This window comes from Capra hircus, chromosome 5, assembly GCF_001704415.2.
Source record: "Capra hircus breed San Clemente chromosome 5, ASM170441v1, whole genome shotgun sequence".
Classification (NCBI taxonomy): domain Eukaryota; kingdom Metazoa; phylum Chordata; class Mammalia; order Artiodactyla; family Bovidae; genus Capra; species Capra hircus.
Window position 1 is genome coordinate 78,576,877 of NC_030812.1, and position 18,312 is coordinate 78,595,188.

Here is an 18,312-nt window from a genome sequence, read left to right on the forward strand (position 1 = left end):
CCTAAATTGCATTTGAGGTTTTTATTTCCCCAAGGCTATCTAATGAATGGGAAGAAGTACAGAACCAAAAGAAAGTAGCAAGACTTACTTCTGGGTGTCAATGGTGATTTCAGACAATTAAAGAAGCAGACTGGTAGACGGTCAATGTCATTCTGGCACAGTTTAATGACCTGATGATTCATAGTTTATAGCATGGAGGAACCAGGCACTTGAGAAATGCCAGGAACTAATGTGACTAAAAATATGCTGCTGCTGCGGACTCCTGAAATAAAGCTTACTTTGGGTACTTTTTAGTTCAGTGCACTTTAGGTCTCGTGATTGAGTTTTTTCCTAGTCATGTTTTTCTTTCAGGTCCTTTTTTCTTTTTTTCCCCCTCAACAGGAAATAGAAAATAAACATCTGACCTTAGCATACTTAACCTCAAATAAATTAATGTGTGGAATGAAAATCAGACAAATAAATCAGGGTGTGTATGCTCCAAAAGGAAATTGCAAACTGGAGCACATGTTACAGTCTTGTTTGAACAATGAAATGCCTTAGAAGTTTCTCAAACAGTAAAAAAGGAACATCATTCTTAACTTTTGAACAGAGTGTACAAAATTTAAAGTAAATGACTAAATAAAATATGAAATGAAACTAGAATCATGTACATTTTATCTTCATGGATCTTTAGTTGAGATTGAAGCTTGAGACCAGTGGATCTGTGAGCATGTATCTGTGCCTTATATCACACAGTAAACCACAATGTTAGTCATTCAGTCATATCCGACTCTTTGTGACCCCATGGACTGTAGCCCACCAGGCTTCTCTGTCTATGGAGTTTTCCAGACAAGAATACTGGAGTGGATTGCCATTCCCTTCCCCAGGGGATCTTTCTGACCCAGGGTCTCCTGCATTGCAGGCACATTCTTTACCATCTGAGCCACCAGGGAAGCCTCACTGCCTTACATACTTACTGAATATTGTTGGTTCCAAATAATTTCCATAATACTGTGCTTTGCAGAGATAACATGAGTATTTTGTATGACAGGAGACAAGTTTTCCCAGGGAAGGAGAACCTCAGCCATGTTTCCTGAGTATTGACTTTATTTTGCTTCTGTCACTGAGAAGTCCCTATAAGATCATAGCTGAATGAATTGGCCCAAGGATACAAGGGGAAATTCTTCTAAGTGGAAGCTCTAATTGGTAGCAGTATATTTCTTTACTGAAGGTTGAATGACTCATGGATTGTTTGGGAAAATAAATAGATTTACTGGAATTATCTGACTTTCAACACTTAACACAACTGCTTCTGAGATATTTCTTTTTTGAAGAAAGTAATTTATGTTTTCTTTAATTTCCCCTCCCTCCCTTTCCACAACTGTAAAACAGTACAATAATTCTACTTGAAGAATTAGAATTAAGTTAGATAGTGTACGAGAAAGCGCTCTAAAATGTAAAGTATCATTAATACATGCTCAGTGTTTCGGGCCCTTTTTCTTCTGTTCCTGCTTTCTGTTTGTCACTTAGGCAGCTGCTACCTCAGTGGTTCCTGTTAACATGTTGTTGATGTTCATTCTTCAGAGATAAGGTGACTGGGAATGAAAGGGAATAATAATAGTGTCCTTAACTACCTGCTTTATTAATTCTGCTTAAGGAAAGGCTACCAGATAAAAAATAAGAAGCACTTCAATGCTCAAATGGATGTGTGCTTATCAGGAATGTAAATCAGCCAATATTTGAAACGATATTCTCTTCAGCTCATAGAATTTAATTGTATTTCTATATCTAGATGTCTTTTTTTAAAGAGAAAGAATACACTTCCTGATACTAGTGGCTGTTCACACTGTTTTTTTAAAAATGTGTTTGAAAAGAAAATCACCACTCTCCTCCAGTTCAGTGGAGCTTTTGTAGAGATTGTTTAGCTGGGGAAGGGAATAATCACTACCAGAACGTTTGTAAAACATACCTGTAGTCGTCAAAGTCAAGGCACACTTCATTTATTCTGACAACTGATGGAGCTATATAGACAGCTCTTAAATTATTCATCTTTCCAGTAGAAAATTCCCCTGCTGGAGACCTCAGGATTGAATTACACCTGAGTTCATTTAAACACAAGTTAATTTAAAAAGTAAACACACAAAGTAAGTTTTGTCCTTGCATAGATCTTCTGTAAACAAGAGCAGAATATATGGTTTAAGAAAATGTCTACATCTATATAAACATCAAAATTAAAAGTGACTTTTTTTTTCTTGGCCCTCTTGAATAATTATTTTTATGAAATTCAGCTTTGTTTCATAAATAATGCAATGCTTGCTTGTGATTAGGCAAGCCTAACCAGCTCAGAGAGAGAAGCTATTGCTAGCAGACCCTTACTACTACCAGGAATAAACAATATCACACATTTTCGAGTTGGAGCACTGTGAGTGGTAACAGAATCAATGTGCCAAGTCGTTTTAGTCCTGTCGGACTCTTAGCGACCCCGTGGACTGTAACCTGCCAGGATTCTCTGACCTTGGGATTCTTCAGGCAAGAATACTGGAATGGTTACCATTTCCTTCTCCAGGGGATCTTCCTGACCCATGGATCAAACCCGAGTCTCCTGTGGCTCCTGCATTAGATTCAGTAAATCACTGTAAATGCCAGCAATCCCCTTCCTGGACAGGTTAGGACTTTGTTACAGCAGAGCTGCTTTGCTGCCTGCAACTGACCACAAAGCCCTGTCCTAAGCCTCTTGGAGCACAAGACATGCCAAGACTTTTTTCCCCTCATGGTATTTATATTTGTTTCTTTTTTACTTTCCTTCTCACTGATTGTTTCTGTTTTAGAGAGTTCAGTGTAGGCTTATGTTCTGTTTCTGGTTTGAAAAAACAGAGAGAGAGAAACATTTTTGTAGTCAGTAATCTTTGAAAGTGCATGCTGTTGCTTTAAATGGCAGTGAGACAGTGACAAAGTCATAAAAGGTAGACTGAGAACCAGCAGGAGAGGCTGTTGTGTGACAGGGAACCCATGTAGAAGCTCTTAATGAATTTAGACTGCCCTTTCCTGTACTTGGGCTTTCCTGGTGGCTCAGAAGTAAAGAATCCACCTGCCAATGTAGGAGATACAGGAGACTCCAGTTCTATCCCTGGGTTGGGAATATCCCCTGGAAGAGGGAATGGCAACCTGCTCCAGTATTCTTGCCTGGGAAATCCCATGGACAGAGAAACCTGGTGCGCTCCAATCCATGGGGCTGCAAAAGAGTCAGACATGACTGAGCAACTGAACAACTTCCTAAATTTAGTGTTTTCATCTCAGACACTTATTTTGAGGCCTCCAAAACCTAAAGAAATAAGAAAAAGACCGAGTTTTAAGAAGTGACCTCTTCTGAGAAGGCAGAGGTTCCTAGGACCTTCTGTTGCTGTTTGCTATCAGAGAAATAATTAGAACTGTTTTCATCATGTTCACTGGACCTGTCCCCACCTTAAATCTTGAGGAGGTCAGAGAGCTTTGCTCAACATCCAAAAAAATTTTTTTTTCCATTGGAAGAATTTAAGTTCTGGCTCTGATGTGCTCTCCATGACCATTCCCAAAGTAATTTTTAGGCATAGCTTCCCAAGGAGGCTATTCAGGGCATGAAGTGAGTGGTCAAGCATTACAGCATCTTATCTTGGTTCTGATGTCCTATAGAGGCATTTCAGAGACCTCCAAGGGCTTGCATCTCCATGGAGACCCCCCAGGAACTGTGAGGCTGGGAGTTAGGGGGTTGGTACTAGGTACCTGCAGATTGTCTTTGCTAATTAAAGGTAACCAAACAGTGTGTATGTGTTTTTTCTATTCCCAACTTCCTCTCATAATATATGTCTCCCAGCAGCCTCCAAAGTCGTGAAAAATTAGGGTTTTCAAGCCTTGGGAGGATGTAACCTTCATCTAAATTGATTCTGTCTTTTGTCAGTCAAGAGGAGCACTACGCAGTGTGTGTTCCTGAAAGTACTGAGGGATGCTTATAGCTGAGCTATAAGAAAGTAGGGAAGGGAGAATTACATGCCAAATAAACTCTGGGTTATGCAAAGGCTTTTTTAGAAAAGCTATGCAGCTTGTCTTCCTTGGCCTTTTAATAGGAACCTCTCTGTCCCCAGATTATATTGATCTTCTTAGAAGGTATGGAACAGGCTGGGAGAGGGGAAGCATGACTTTTGATCGTCAGGAGACTTCACAGGTACAGATCCTGTTTTTATTACTTGGGCTTTATCTTGACTTTCCTACATTAAAAGGCAGCTCCACAGGCTTATACAAAGTCCTCTGGGTGACAGAGACAAGGCGACCTCTTTGACAACTAAATATGCCCGCTCTGAGCACAGCAGAAACAATTCAGCAGTGGCTAAAGAAGCAGTGCTGATTTGCCTTCCTTATAATTTTGAGCTAAGAAAGTAAACTGATTCTCTTCCTTTCTTAATCAGCATAAATTTGGTTTGCTGATGTACACGCAGTCCTCCTTTACATTTGCTTCTGAATATTAGGATTGCTATTTTCACTTCATTGTGCATTTTAAAATTTTTAAATATTTGTCAGGATTTTCATTCCCAGACTCTATCAGGGCAGATGGTGCCAAATTACAGTAGGGGGGAAAATGAGGTAAAATGGTAAAAGAGTCAAGACAGAGAGCCATTTGAAGGAGGAATATCATTTTTGTGGGGAGATGTTTGTATCACCTTCTCAATAATGGTCGTGTCACTTATGCTTCAGATATTCAGATATATTCATGAAGATCCCTCAGCTGAGGAATTGCCAGCATCTTGTGTAATAGTGGGCATTATCCAGGCAGCTGGTCAGCAGTCCCCTAGACCAGAAACTCAACACCTGAAGCAATGAGGATTTTCTATCAAAGGAAGTTGAAAGTAACTGTAGGCTCCAAGCTAAGTATCTTACGCAGGTTGATTGGCATATTATTTATTTTGGGCTCTTTGGGGGTAATTTCCTTTTACCACTGAATGTCAAGTATGTGCTTTCCTGCCATCTTTACATGCTGGTAGCTGCACAAACAGTTGATCGTTAAGATTTGACATAAAGGGACTTCCCTGGTGGTTCAGTGGTTAAGAATCCACATGCCAGTAAAGGGACACAGGTTCAGTCCCTGGTCCAGGAAGATTCCACATGCTATGGGACAACTAAGCCCAGGTGCCACAACTACTGAGCCCTGTGCTCTAGAGCTTATGCTCCTTAACAAGAGAAGCCACCTCAGTGAGAAGCCTGCACACAGCAATTGGAGAGTAGCCCCTGCTCGCTGCAACTAGAGAAAGCCTGTGCAGAGCAACAAAGACTCAGCGTAGTCATAAAGAAATAAAAAAAAAGATTTCACATAGACATACTGTGAAATAAAGGAAGAATTCAGTGTTTCATTTTGGTTCTGGCATACCTGAGGTGGGGAGGGGTGAAGAACAAGTAAATCATGACCAATGTAGAAGTCTTTGAACAATCATGGCTAATATTTCTAATTTTTCAGGTTGTATCCACGCCACGCAAGTGCCCTGAACAACCTTGGAACCCTGACTAGAGACACGGCAGAGGCAAAGATATACTATCAGAAGGCTCTCCAGCTAAACCCACAGCATAACCGGGCTCTTTTCAATCTCGGGAATCTCCTTAAGTAAGTAGAACAGGTACCTTTGATCAGAAGACCTTGTAATTTTAAGAAATCCTTTCCTCTTCGGCACTCATTTGGTTGTGCTGTTGTCTCCTCTTCCTAGGGCAGAATAGGTTTTTCAAGCTTTAGGAGGATGTAATATTCATCTGAATTCATTCTGTCCCTTATCAGTCAAAAGGGTATTTCCCAATGTCTCTCTGGAAGTATTAGTTCTGGGAGATGTTCCTAGATTGCCTGTAGAGGGGTATGAATACAGAATGGTTGCATGGGCAAATAAACTCAGGTAATGCTGAGATAAGCAAAGATAGTTCCTTTATTGCAAGCATCTTTAACATGCTAAATGCTCTGTGAATATTCAAGAAGGGAATACGGAATATAGCACCTTCCTTAGTCAATCATTTTTAATAGGCGTTACCCAGGTGTTTCATGAATATACCTTAGGGAAAGTGCTGGTCTAGGATAAGCAGTGTACTCTAAAGGTGCAGCCAAAAGGCATAACCACAGTTTGTGTCCAGAGTGTGATTTAAATAAGGAGCAAAGTGGGGCTTCCTTGGTGACTCGGTGGTAAAGAATCTGCCTGCCAATGCAGGAGACACAGGTTCAATCCCTGGGTTGGGAAGATCCCCTGGAAAAGGAGTGGCAACCCACTCCACTATTCTTATGTGGAAATCCCATGGACAGAGGAGCGTGGCATGCTATAGTCCATGAGACTGCAAAGAGTCAGACAGCCTAAGCAACTGATCATGCAAGAAGCAAAGTGAGCCTAGCTTGGAATTAGTAAGTGTAACTCTTGCTCTCGGAAGACCTTCCAGGTGTAATCACTGGTGTTCACTTTTCACTCACTGCCCTGGAAAAGGTTAATAGTGCAGTTAGTCTCCCTGAAGGCAAAGAAGTACTTTTGTATCTTGTATTTTTGTTAATGTAAAGTCTAGGCATGTTGATGATGGTGTTGGTATAGTTAAGGCAGTAGTCATAGTGGAAATGGTGGTGGCTTTGGCATTTAACTTTTACATATAAAAAACAGGTTAAAATACCAGAAATGGAAATAAAGGGTAAAAATGATTAGAGTCAGTGTTGGTGATGCATTATCTGTGCTTCTTATGTTACTGACAATCCATACACTTCCTGAATTGGTTTCTACGTCTCTGAACTTCTAGAGAGCACACTTGGTACTTTTAGGGCCCTTGGTTTGCTATCTTATTTAATCTTTTCCTTACCAAGATTGGCTTAGTTGCCTTAGTACCTCAGTGGATGCATCTTCCTCACTTTTCTTTTTACTCCTTGAATTTTCCGTATGCACAGATACTAGTTCTTTTCCTTAGTGTGCTCATTTGTTAAGTCATGTTTTTATTTAATCCCATTTGAACAGAAGCATTGTGTAAAGAATACGTGACATCCCAAGTCTGAAGTTTTGTTTAAGAATGGCGTTATCCATGCACTGGGATAGTAAATCAAGAGAGTACAACAGAAAAATTAATAAATGCAAGGAAACTACATATAAAATGAAAAAATAAAACTTTAAGTCAGCAAAAACTAAATGAGCTTAATTTTTAAAGTTAGATAGTTTAGGTAATTCCCTGGTGGTCCAGTGGTTAGGATTCCACGCTTCTACTGCATGGGGCATGGATTTGGTCCCTGGTTGGAGAACTAAGGTTCTGCAGGCTATGCCCCCCCAAAATTAGAAAGCTTGTTAACATTCTGTATAAATTGAAAGTGATGAGAAACAACTAAGAATGAAGACATATACACTGACAGAAAAGTCTTTTAGTACCAGTATGTTCTCCTTAATAAATAACATGAAATCAAAAGATGTGGGGAAAGTGTGTCAGTTATGTAGGTAGCTATTTAGAGGTCAATAGGATGCTTTTATTTTACTCTTCCATTTTTATGAGTTCTTATTTATTTATGTGAAGTTTTAAGGACTCATTTATAAAAGTCATTGTTGCATCTATATATGTCCAATTTAGAGCCCTAATAATTAAAGGGTGGATAAATCCTGCTCATGTCTTTTGGAATACTTGCATTTCAAAAATAGTACCGATTTAAAAAATACTGCAGATGAGTTTCTTTCTTTCTTTTTTTTTTTAACAAAGAAGCCAACTTTGTCAGCCTGAATACAAACGGATAGTTCTTGTTGGAAATGATCTCCTGCAGTTGTGATTATCACACTGTGCTGAATGTGGCTCTACTTGAAAATGATGGCATAGATGCTTTTAAATTTCATCTTACCCAGACCTGAACAAGACATGCATACTGCAACCTTCCTTTTTCAGTTGGCATATTATTGCCCCTATTATCTTGAGTTAGTGTATGTGAGTTAAGAGCACAAGGAAATATTTTTTGGAGCATAGCAATGGCTACTTTTCACAGTAGGAGGGACTCCTAGATATTCAACATAAGATTTTTCTGTATTTTTTCAGTAAAATCAATTCAGTGATTATCCAAACCAGTAATGCTTCACACCTGTATAAGAATTTGAGTGCTTTTTTTAAAAAAATAAAATAAAATAATGCCTTCCCAGTGATTTTTTAATATACATTGGGATGAATAGGAACCAAGGTCCTGATAGGTTAACTGTCAGGTACAAAGTCACCCTTGTTTACCTTCTGCTCTTTATATTAACCGGAGAGCACAGTGGCTCCATCTGTGTAGATGAGTCTTAGAATCCACTAGAATCAAATCATGATACTAGCTAATACTCATGTAATATTTTACAGTTTACAGACAAGTGGGTTTTATATCCACTATTTAATTTAATCTTTAAAACTATTGTGAGAGGCATTGTCATCCTCATCCCCATTTTCATTATGGATGAAAAGACCAAGGTTTGAAGACTTCATGTGACAATGGTCCAGGCTGTAGCTGATCCAGAGTTGAGAGCATGCCCTGTCTTATTCACTTTCCATTGCCCATGCTGCCCAAATAGCTCTCCAATCCAAATATTACTTAATGTTTAGTTATTAAATGGCATGTGATTTATCACCTTTGGGGAGGAAGAAGGACTTTCCTGTTTTTCATCAGGAAACTGTAAAGTTTGTTTCCATTATGTCCTATAGTAGCAGAGAAAGGTGACCAGAAAATAGCAGAACTAACCCACATTTAGATTTGGAGTTTTACTTCTGCTTTCCTTTATATATTTCTGCTGTTAAGCAGCAATAGGTCAAAGGCTTCAGTTCAGTCGCTCAGCCGTGTCCGACTCTTTGCGACCCCATGAACCGCAGCACGCCAGGCCTCCCTGACCATCACCAACTCTCGGAGTCCACCCAAACCCATGTCCATTGATTCGGTGATGCCATCTAACCATCTCATCCTCTGTCATCCCCTTCTTTTCCTGCCCTCAATCTTTCCCAACATCAGGGTCTTTTCTAATGAGTCAGCTCTTTGTATCAGGTGGCCAAAATATTGGAGTTTCAACTTTAGCATCATTCCTTCCAAAGAACACCCAGGGCTAATCTCCTTTAGAATGGACTGATTGGATCTCCTTGCAGTCCAAGGGAATTTCAAGAGTCTTCTCCAACACCACAGTTCAAAAGCATCAATTCTTCTGGGCTCAGCTTTCTTCACAGTCCAACTCTCACATCCATACATGACTATTGGAAAAACCGTAGCCTTGACTAGATGGACCTTTGTTGACAAAGTAATGTGTCTGCTTTATAATATGCTGTCTACGTTGGTCATAACTTTTCTTCCAAGGAGTAAGCGTCTTTTAATTTCATGGCTGCAATCACCATCTGCAGTGATTTTGGAGCCCCGAAAAATAAAGTCAGCAACTGTTTCCCCATCTATTTTCCATGAAGTGATGGGACCAGATGCCATGATGTTCGTTTTCTGAATGTTGAGCTTTAAGCCAACTTTTTCCACTCTCCTCTTTCACTTTCATCAAGAGGCTCAAGAAGATAAGAATATTTTAAATGTTCTTATTTGATGCATTTTACTATTTAAGACTCATGCCTTATCTATTTCTCATTAGACAGATAACTTAAAAATTGTGTTCTCCTTTATAATCTGGAACTCATGCTCATTGTAAGAACCCAAGTGGTTCCCTTAGATGTGAGTGGTTTAGACTCCATCATACCTAAGTGGAAAGCAAAATTGCTTTTCCTGTTTTATAAGTGAGAAAACTGAGACTTGGAGAAGATATTTTAGGTGCCAAGGTCCCTTAGTGAAGAAACGGAATTTGTGGGAATTAAACCTCAAACTTCCTGACCAAGTACCCTTGCTCTTAATCACTACACTCTACTGCCTCCTAGTGGCTCATCTCAAAACTGGGATACAGCCCAGACCAGCCCTGCCCAACAGATATATGAGAGCCAGAATATATAATTTAAATGTTTCAGGTAGCCATATTTTAAAACATAAAATATATATATCTTAAACCTCAATATATCTAAAATATTGATATCTAAAATATCCTCAATATATCACTTTAATGTGTGTGTGTGTGTGTGTGTGTGTGTGTGTGTGTGTGTGTGTGTGTGTGTGTTAGGCACTCAGTCATGTTTGACTCTTGCAACCCATGGACTGTAGCCTGCCAGACTCCTCTGCCCATGGAATTCTCCAGGTAAGACTACTGGAGTGAATAGCCATCCTGTTCTCCAGAGGATCTTTCTGACCCAGGGATTGAACCCCGGTCTCCATGTAATTAATAATATTAAAATTGATTAAGTTAAACATGTAAAAATATAAATAGGATAATGTGCATTCTATTAAAATCAATAGAATATACATTAATTAATTAAAATTAATCTTTGAAATCCAGTGTATTTTTTACACATACAGCTTACCTGAGACTAGTCATATTTCGAGTGTTCAACAGCCATTTGTGGTCAGTGGTTGCTATGCTGAACACCACAGACCTTTATTAATGACCTTGACTTTGAGAGAAATGAATCTTTGTCCAAGCCAGGAGGTCTAACTAAGATGTGATTCTGTCAGAGCATCCCAGAAACCTTAGAGCACTGAGGACCAGTTTCATCTGAATTCTTGGAGTTATATGACAGACAGTTTTAGACCTATTCACAGCAGTGCATGTCACTGACTCTTATCTAAATATATTTGACCTCTTTCATGACCATTTCCCTGGACTTGGAAGTTTATCTGTTATGATTCTGTGCAGCACATTCGTGGTGTGACTGATTGATAAGGAGCAGTTTTCCATGCCAGCATGCTTATTTTACATTAATTATTGTTGGCTTTGCTTGAAACCTAAAAGGTAAAAGAAACTAGGCAAGATTAGCATGAAGTTCTTATGGATGTAAAGAGCAGAAGTTCCTGATGGCACAAGAGAACATAAATAGAATTCTTTAATTCAGGGCATGGGGAAACACTTCTTTGACTGCTTGGGTAAAATAGTATCTGGTGTTTGTTAATAGAAAAGAATATTTTCATATTAAAGAATCACATTGCCCCTTTGCCAAAATTGCCTTTCATTCACATAATAGGATATGGATGTTATAAAGGTGTTACAATAAATCTTATAATCAAAAGTCAGAAGAAAATGAAATATAGTATCCAAAATTGAACTATTTAGATGAATTTGATAACAGTATACATTTGATTTTCTTTAGTCTGATCATTACAATTGAAAAGAATATAAGGATGTGGAAAGAATGGTAACCATTAGCTTTGATATAAATGTAAATATTGGGGATACATTTCCTTATAGCTTTGGCACTAGGCACACTACATTTTATTTCATAAAAAGGATATTTACACACTCAAGTTAGTAGTTTTCCCCTTTCCTTCTTCTTACCTGAAACCCCAGAGAATCCAAAATGCCAGCCCGCTGGATAAACAAAAGCATTTTGAGGTCTTTCTCACCTTATTAGGATGTCAACTTTGGGTGGGAGCCTTCTTCAACCTCCTCTTGGAGTGAATCCCCCTCCCCACTAGCACCCCATGGTGATCTATTAACATCCAGATTACTTCCAACCTTATCTGTAATTTTAACCACATTGCAATTTTTCCTCCCTTATCTTTATGCAACTCACACCTGTCTCTCTCTACATGTCCTTCTCCAGCTCCTTTGAAGCCCAGTCCATCAGCTCATTGACACCATCTTCATCCTTATCAAGGCCATGTAACTGTCTTATACATTTTCTCATCATCCTTAGGGATTTGAGCACCAGGTCAATGACTCTGCCTTGCTATCCAAACTGTACTGCCTACTTTAGTGAATTCAGTTTTACCCATCACACAGTTCCTCTGCTGCATTCCCTCCAGGTCCTGACTCTTCTGCTCTATCTTCCCCATTCATTGATGTGACCATTCCATGGCTTTCTAATTACAAACGTCTTTGCATCCTCTAGTGTCTGAATTCTGAAATGTTCCTCTTTGACCTCATTACCTCTTCCCCAACCTTCTCTTCCTCTCTCGGTCACTCCTTCTGACCTTTGGAAGGTGTCATGGGATAACAACTTGCCACCTCCAAGCTCTTCTCTTTGCTCATGTGTGTCTTTTAAGACCTTGAGAGTGACATGCCTTCCTTCCAGGACAAGTGTCATTCCCCTCCTTGTCTCTCATTCCAGGATATCTCTGTTGTTTACCATTGTTAGAATCTCTATTCTCTCTGAATTTTATGTTTATAATTTATACACCCATTTCAGAGAAGGCCAGATGGAAGGATGTGAGCTCACTCTTTCTTACAATAACACCAAAATCACAACTGACTGTTGAATAATAATTAACCAAAAAAAGCCCTGGAACCTAGCAAGAAAGATACCCTACGTCCAAAGACAAAGAAGAAGCCATAGCGAGTTGGTAGGAGAGGCACAATCACTGTCAAGGCAAATCCCGTATCCACCAGGTGGGCAACCCACAAACTGGAAAACAATTATACCATAGAAGTTCTTCCACGGGAGTGAAAATTCTAAGCCGCAAGCAGGCTTCCCAGCATCTAGCAACTGGAGTAAGAGCCCCTAGAGAATCTGGCTTTTAAGACCAGCAGGGTTTGATTGCAAAACTTCCAAGGGACTTGAGGAAACAGAGAGTCCACTCTTGGAGGGCACACACAAAGTCTCATGTACACCAGTTCCCAGTGGAAAATAGCAGTGACCCCATAAGAGACTGGGCCAGATCTACATCACAGTATTGAAAGGTTTCCAGTGGAGATGGGGAGTGGCTGTGGCTCACTGCAGGAACAAAGCCTGGCAGCAGTAGTCCTGGGGAGTATTCATTCATTGCCATGAGCCCACCCAGAGGCTGCCATTAGCCCCACCCAACAGCCTATAGTTCCAGTGCTGGGATGCCTCAGGCAAGACAACCAATAGGACAGGAACACAGTCCCATCAATCAGCAGACAAGCAGCTTGAAGTCTTCCTGAGCACAGCCCTTCCACCAGACGGACAAGACCCAGGTCCACCTACCACTGGGCAGGAACCAATCCCTTCCATCAGGAAGCCTGCACAAGTCTCAAGATAGCTTCAGGAGGATAGACAGTGGAAGCAAAAGAACTATAATCCTGAAGCCAGCAGGATGGAAACTGCAATCATAAAAAGTTAGACAAAATGAGATAGCAGAGGAACATGCCCCAGATGAAGGAAATAGATGAAACCCCAGAAAAACAACTAAGTGAAGGAGAGATAAACAACCTACCAGAAATAAGATAAGTAATAATAATTCAGAATAATGATAGTGAAGATGATCCAGAATCTTAGAAAAAGAATGGAAGCCAGGATCAGGAGGATACAAGAAGTGTTTAACAAAGACCTAGAAGAACTAAAGAGCAAACAGAGGTGAATCATAAAATAACTGAAATGAAAAATAAACTAAAAGAAATCAATAGTAGAATAACTAAGACAGAAGAATGCCTTAGAGACAAAATAGTGGAAATCACTGCCAAGGAACAGAATAGAGGGGAAAAAAAATGAAAAGAAGTGGAGACAGTCTAAGAGACCTCTGAAACAACATTAAACATATCAACATTTGCATTATAGGGGCCCCAGAAGGAGAAGAGAGAGAGAAAAGGGACCTGAGGAAATACCTGGAAAGACAATAGCTAAAAAATTCCCTAATAAGGGAAAGGAAATAGACGCCCAAGTCCAGAAAGTGCAGAGAGTCCCAGACAGGATAAACCCAAGGAGGGATATACCAAGACACATAGCAATCAAGCTGACAAAAATTAAAGACAAAGAAAAAAATATTAAAAGCAACAAGGGAAAAGCGACAAATACCATCCAAGGGAACTTCCATAAGGATATCAACTAATTAGCATATCAGCATAGATATCAGCATAAATTATGCAGGCCAAAAGGGAGTGGTACAATATATTTAAAGTGATGATAGTGAAGAACCTGCAACTAAGTGTACTCTACCCAGTAAGGCTCTCATTCACATTCGAGGGAGGAATCAAAAGCATTACAGACAAGCAGAAACCAAAAGAATTCAGCACCACTAGACCAGTTTTGCAACAAATGATAAAGGAACTTCTCTAAGCAGAAAAGAAAAGGTCACAACTAGAAACAAGAAAATTATGAATGGGAAAGCTCACCAGTAAAGGCAACCATACAATAAAGGTAGGAAATCATCCACACACAAACATAATAACAAAACCAGTGATTGTGAAAAAAGGAGAGTACAAATGTATGATATTGGAAATGCATTTGAAATCAAAAGAACAGCAACTTAAAACAGTCTTCTTATATTTGTTGTTCAATCACTAAAGTCATGTCTGACTCTTGGCAACCCCATGAACTGCAACATGCTTGGCTTCCCTGTCTTTCACTGTTTCCTGGAATTTACTGAAACTCATGTCCATTGAGTCAGTGATGCCATCCAACCATCTCATCCTCTTTTGCCCCCTTCTCTTCCTGCCCTCACTCTTTCCCAGCATCAGGGTTTTTTCTAATGAGTCAGCTCTTTGCATCAGGTGGCCAAAGTATTGAAGCTTCAGGTTAAGCAACAGTTCTTCCACTGAATATTCAGGGTTGATTTTGTTTACTATTGACTGATTTGATCTCCTTGTTGTCCAAGGGACTCTCAGGAGTCTTTTCCAGCACCACAATTCAAAGCATCAATTCTTCAGTGCTCAGCCTTCTTTACGGTCTATCTCTCACAATCATACATGACTACTGGAAAAACCATAGCTTCGACTATATGTACCGTTTTCAGCAAAGTGAGGTCTCTGCTTTTTAATATGCTATCTAGGTTTGTCATAGCTTTCCTTCCAAGAAGCAAACGTCTTTTAATTTTCTGGCTGCAGTCACTGTCCATACATATCACAGTCACAGTCCAACTCTCATATCCATACGTGACTACTGGAAAAACCATAGCCTTAACTAGACAGACCTTTGTTGGCAAAGTAATATCTCTGCTTTTTAATATAGATGGGTCTTATTTTTGTATCCATTCAGCCAGTCTATGTCTTTTGGTTGGAGCATTTAATCTGCTTATGTTTAAGGTAATTATTGGTATGTATGTTCTTACATCATTTTGTTAACTGTTTTGGATTTGTTTTTGGAGGTCTTTTTTATTTTTTCTTTCTCATTTGTTCTCTACTCTTGATCTGATGACCAACTTTAGTGCTGTGTTTGGATTTCTTTTCTTTTCTTTTTTTGTGCAGGTTTCAACTGTAGATTTTCAGGTTGTGGTTAACATGAGGTTTTGATATAAAAAAATGTATGTATGTCAAGAAGCAACAGGTAGACCTGGACATGGAACAATTAACTGGTTCGAAATTGGGAAAGGAGTATGACAAGGCTGTATATTCCTACTGCCTATTTAACTTCTATGCAGAGTATAGCAATGCGAAATGCTGGGCAGGATGTATCACAAGCTGCCATCAAGATTGCTGGGAGAAATATCAACAGCCTCAGATATGCAGATGATACCACTCTAACAGCAGAAAGCAAAGAGGAACTAAAGAGCTTCTTGATGAGGGTGAAAGAGGAGAGTGAAAAAGTCAGCTTAAAACTCAACATTCAAAACACTAAGATCATGGGATCTAGTCCTATCACTTAATGGCAAATAGATGGGGAAAAAGTGGAAACAGTGGCAGATTTTATTTTGCTACTCTAGCTTTGTTTCTTTGGATTTCCATTTGTATGGAATACCTTTTTCCATCCCTTCACTTTCAGTCTGCATGTGTCCCTAGATCTGAAAGTGGGTTTCCTGTAGACAGCATATGAGTTCAGTTCAGTTCAGTCGCTCAGTCGTGTCCAACTCTTTGCGACCCCATGAATCGCAGCACGCCAGGCCTCCCTGTTCATCACCATCTCCCGGAATTCTCTCAGACTTATGTCCATCAAGTCCATGATGCCATCCAGTCATCTCATCCTCAGTCATCCCCTTTTCCTCCTGCCCCCAATGCCTCCCAGCATCAAAGTCTTTTACAATGAGTCAACTCTTCGCATGAGGTGGCCAAAGTACTGGAGCTTCAGCTTTAGCATCATTCCTTCCAAAGAAATCCCAGGGCTGATCTCCTTCAGAATGGACTGATTGGATCTCCTTGCAGTCCAAGGGACTCTCAAGAGTCTTCTTCAACACCACAATTCAAAAGCATCAATTCATCAGCGCTCAGCCTTCTTCACAATCCAACTCTCACATCCATACATGACCATCGGAACAACCATAGCCTTGACTAGATGGACCTTAGTTGGCAAAGTAATGTCTCTGCTTTTGAATATGCTATCTAGGTTGATCATGACTTTTCTTCCAAGGAGTAAGCGTCTTTTAATTTCATGGCTGCAGTCACCATCTGCAGTGATTCTGGAGCCCCCCAAAATAAAGTCTGACACTGTTTCCACTGTTTCCCCATCTATTTCCCATGAAGTGATGGGACCAGATGCCATGATCTTCGTTTTCTGAATGTTGAGCTTTAGGCCAGCTTTTTCCACTCTCCTCTTTCACTTTCATCAATAAGCTTTTTAGCTCCTCTTCACTTTCTGCCATAAGGGTGGTGTCATCTGCATATCTGAAGTTATTGATATTTCTCCTGGCAATCTTGATTCCAGCTTGTGTTTCTTCCAGTCCAGCGTTTCTCATGATGTACTCTGCATCTAAGTTAAATAAGCAGGGTGACTATATACAGCCTTGACGTACTCCTTTTCCTTTTTGGAACCAGTCTGTTGTTCCATGTCCAGTTCTAACTGTTGCTTCCTGACCTGCATACAGATTTCTCAAGAGGCAGATAAGGTGGTCTGGTATTCCCATCTCTTTCAGAATTTTCCACAGTTTCTTGTGATCCACACAGTCAAAGGCTTTGGCATAGTCGATAAAGCAGAAATAGGTGTTTTTCTGGAACTTTCTTGCTTTTTCCATGATCCAGCGGATGTTGGCAATTTGATCTCTGGTTCCTCTGCCTTTTCTAAAACCAGCTTGAACATCTGGAAGTTCATGGTTCACATATTGCTGAAGCCTGGCTTGGAGAATTTTGAGCATTACTTTACTAGCATGTGAGATGAGTGCAATTGTGTGGTAGTTTGAGCATTCTTTGGCATTGCCTTTCTTTGGGATTGGAATGAAATCTGACCTTTTCCAGTCCTGTGGTCACTGCTGAGTTTTCCAAATTTGCTGGCATATGGAGTGCAGCACTTTGACAGCATCATCTTTCAGGATTTGAAACAGCTCAATTGGAATTCCATCATCTCCACTAGCTTTGTCCGTAGTGATGTTTTCTAAGGCCCACTTGACTTCACATTCCAAGATGTCTGGTTCTAGATTAGTGATCACATCATCATGACTATCTGGGTCATGAAGATCTTTTTTGTACAGTTCCTCCCTGTATTCTTGCCACCTCTTCTTGATATCTTCTGCTTCTGTTAGGTCCATACCATTTCTGTCCTTTATCTAGCCCATCTTTGCATGAAATGTTCCCTTGCTATCTCTAATTTTCTTGAAGAGATCTCTAGTCTTTTCCAATCTGTTGTTTTCCTCTATTTCTTTGCATTGATCACTGAAGAAGGGTTTCTTATCTCTTCTTGCTATTCTTTGGAACTCTGCATTTAGATGCCTATATCTTTCCTTTTCTCCTTTGCTTTTCACTTCTCTTCTTTTCACAGCTATTTGTAAGGCCTCCTCAGACAGCCATTTTGCTTTTTTGCATTTCTTTTTCTTGGGGATGGTCTTGATCCCTGTCTCCTGCACAATGTCACAAACTTCATTCCATAGTTCATCAGGCACTCTATCTATCAGATCTAGGCCCTTAAATCTATTTCTCACTTCCACTGTATAATCATAAGGGATTTGATTGAGGTCATACCTGAAAGGTCTAGCGGTTTTCCCTACTTTCTTCAATTTAAGTCTGAATTTGTTAATAAGGAGTTCATGATCTGAGCCATAGTCAGCTCCTGGTCTTGGTTTTGTTGACTGTATAGAGCTTCTCCATCTTTGGCTGCATAGGATATAATCAATCTGATTTTGGTGTTGACCATCTGGTGATGTCCATGTGTAGAGTCTTCTCTTGTGTTATTGGAAGAGGGTGTTTGCTATGACCAGTGCATTTTCTTGGCAAAAATCTGCTCTGTTTCATTAATGTATGTAACTTCATCTTAGACTCACAGCTTGAACATCATTTACTTGCTCAATTGTATCCCCAACGCAGGGTACCCTCCTTTGCATGCATTTTGCTTTTTCTCAGACCGGTAGTTCTCCATTTTTTTCTCATTATCACTCACCTCCCCACCCCAGGAGCCGTTTTAAGCTTTTTTTTCTAACAACCCCCCCAAATTAAATATTTGGTTATAAGATTTGTTACATATTGTAGTTTGAAAGAT

General features: G+C 39.8%; 1 protein-coding gene across 1 annotated transcript in view; it reads left to right on the forward strand.

Annotated features, from left to right (window-relative positions):
• Window positions 1–18,312, forward strand: part of TMTC1 (transmembrane and tetratricopeptide repeat containing 1) — a 318,214-nt gene that overhangs the window by 239,348 nt on the left and 60,554 nt on the right. The window contains exon 12 of the mRNA XM_018048363.1: window positions 5,462–5,605. Within this exon, the coding sequence (XP_017903852.1) occupies window positions 5,462–5,605 (144 nt within the window). The remainder of the gene's footprint in view (window positions 1–5,461; window positions 5,606–18,312) is intronic.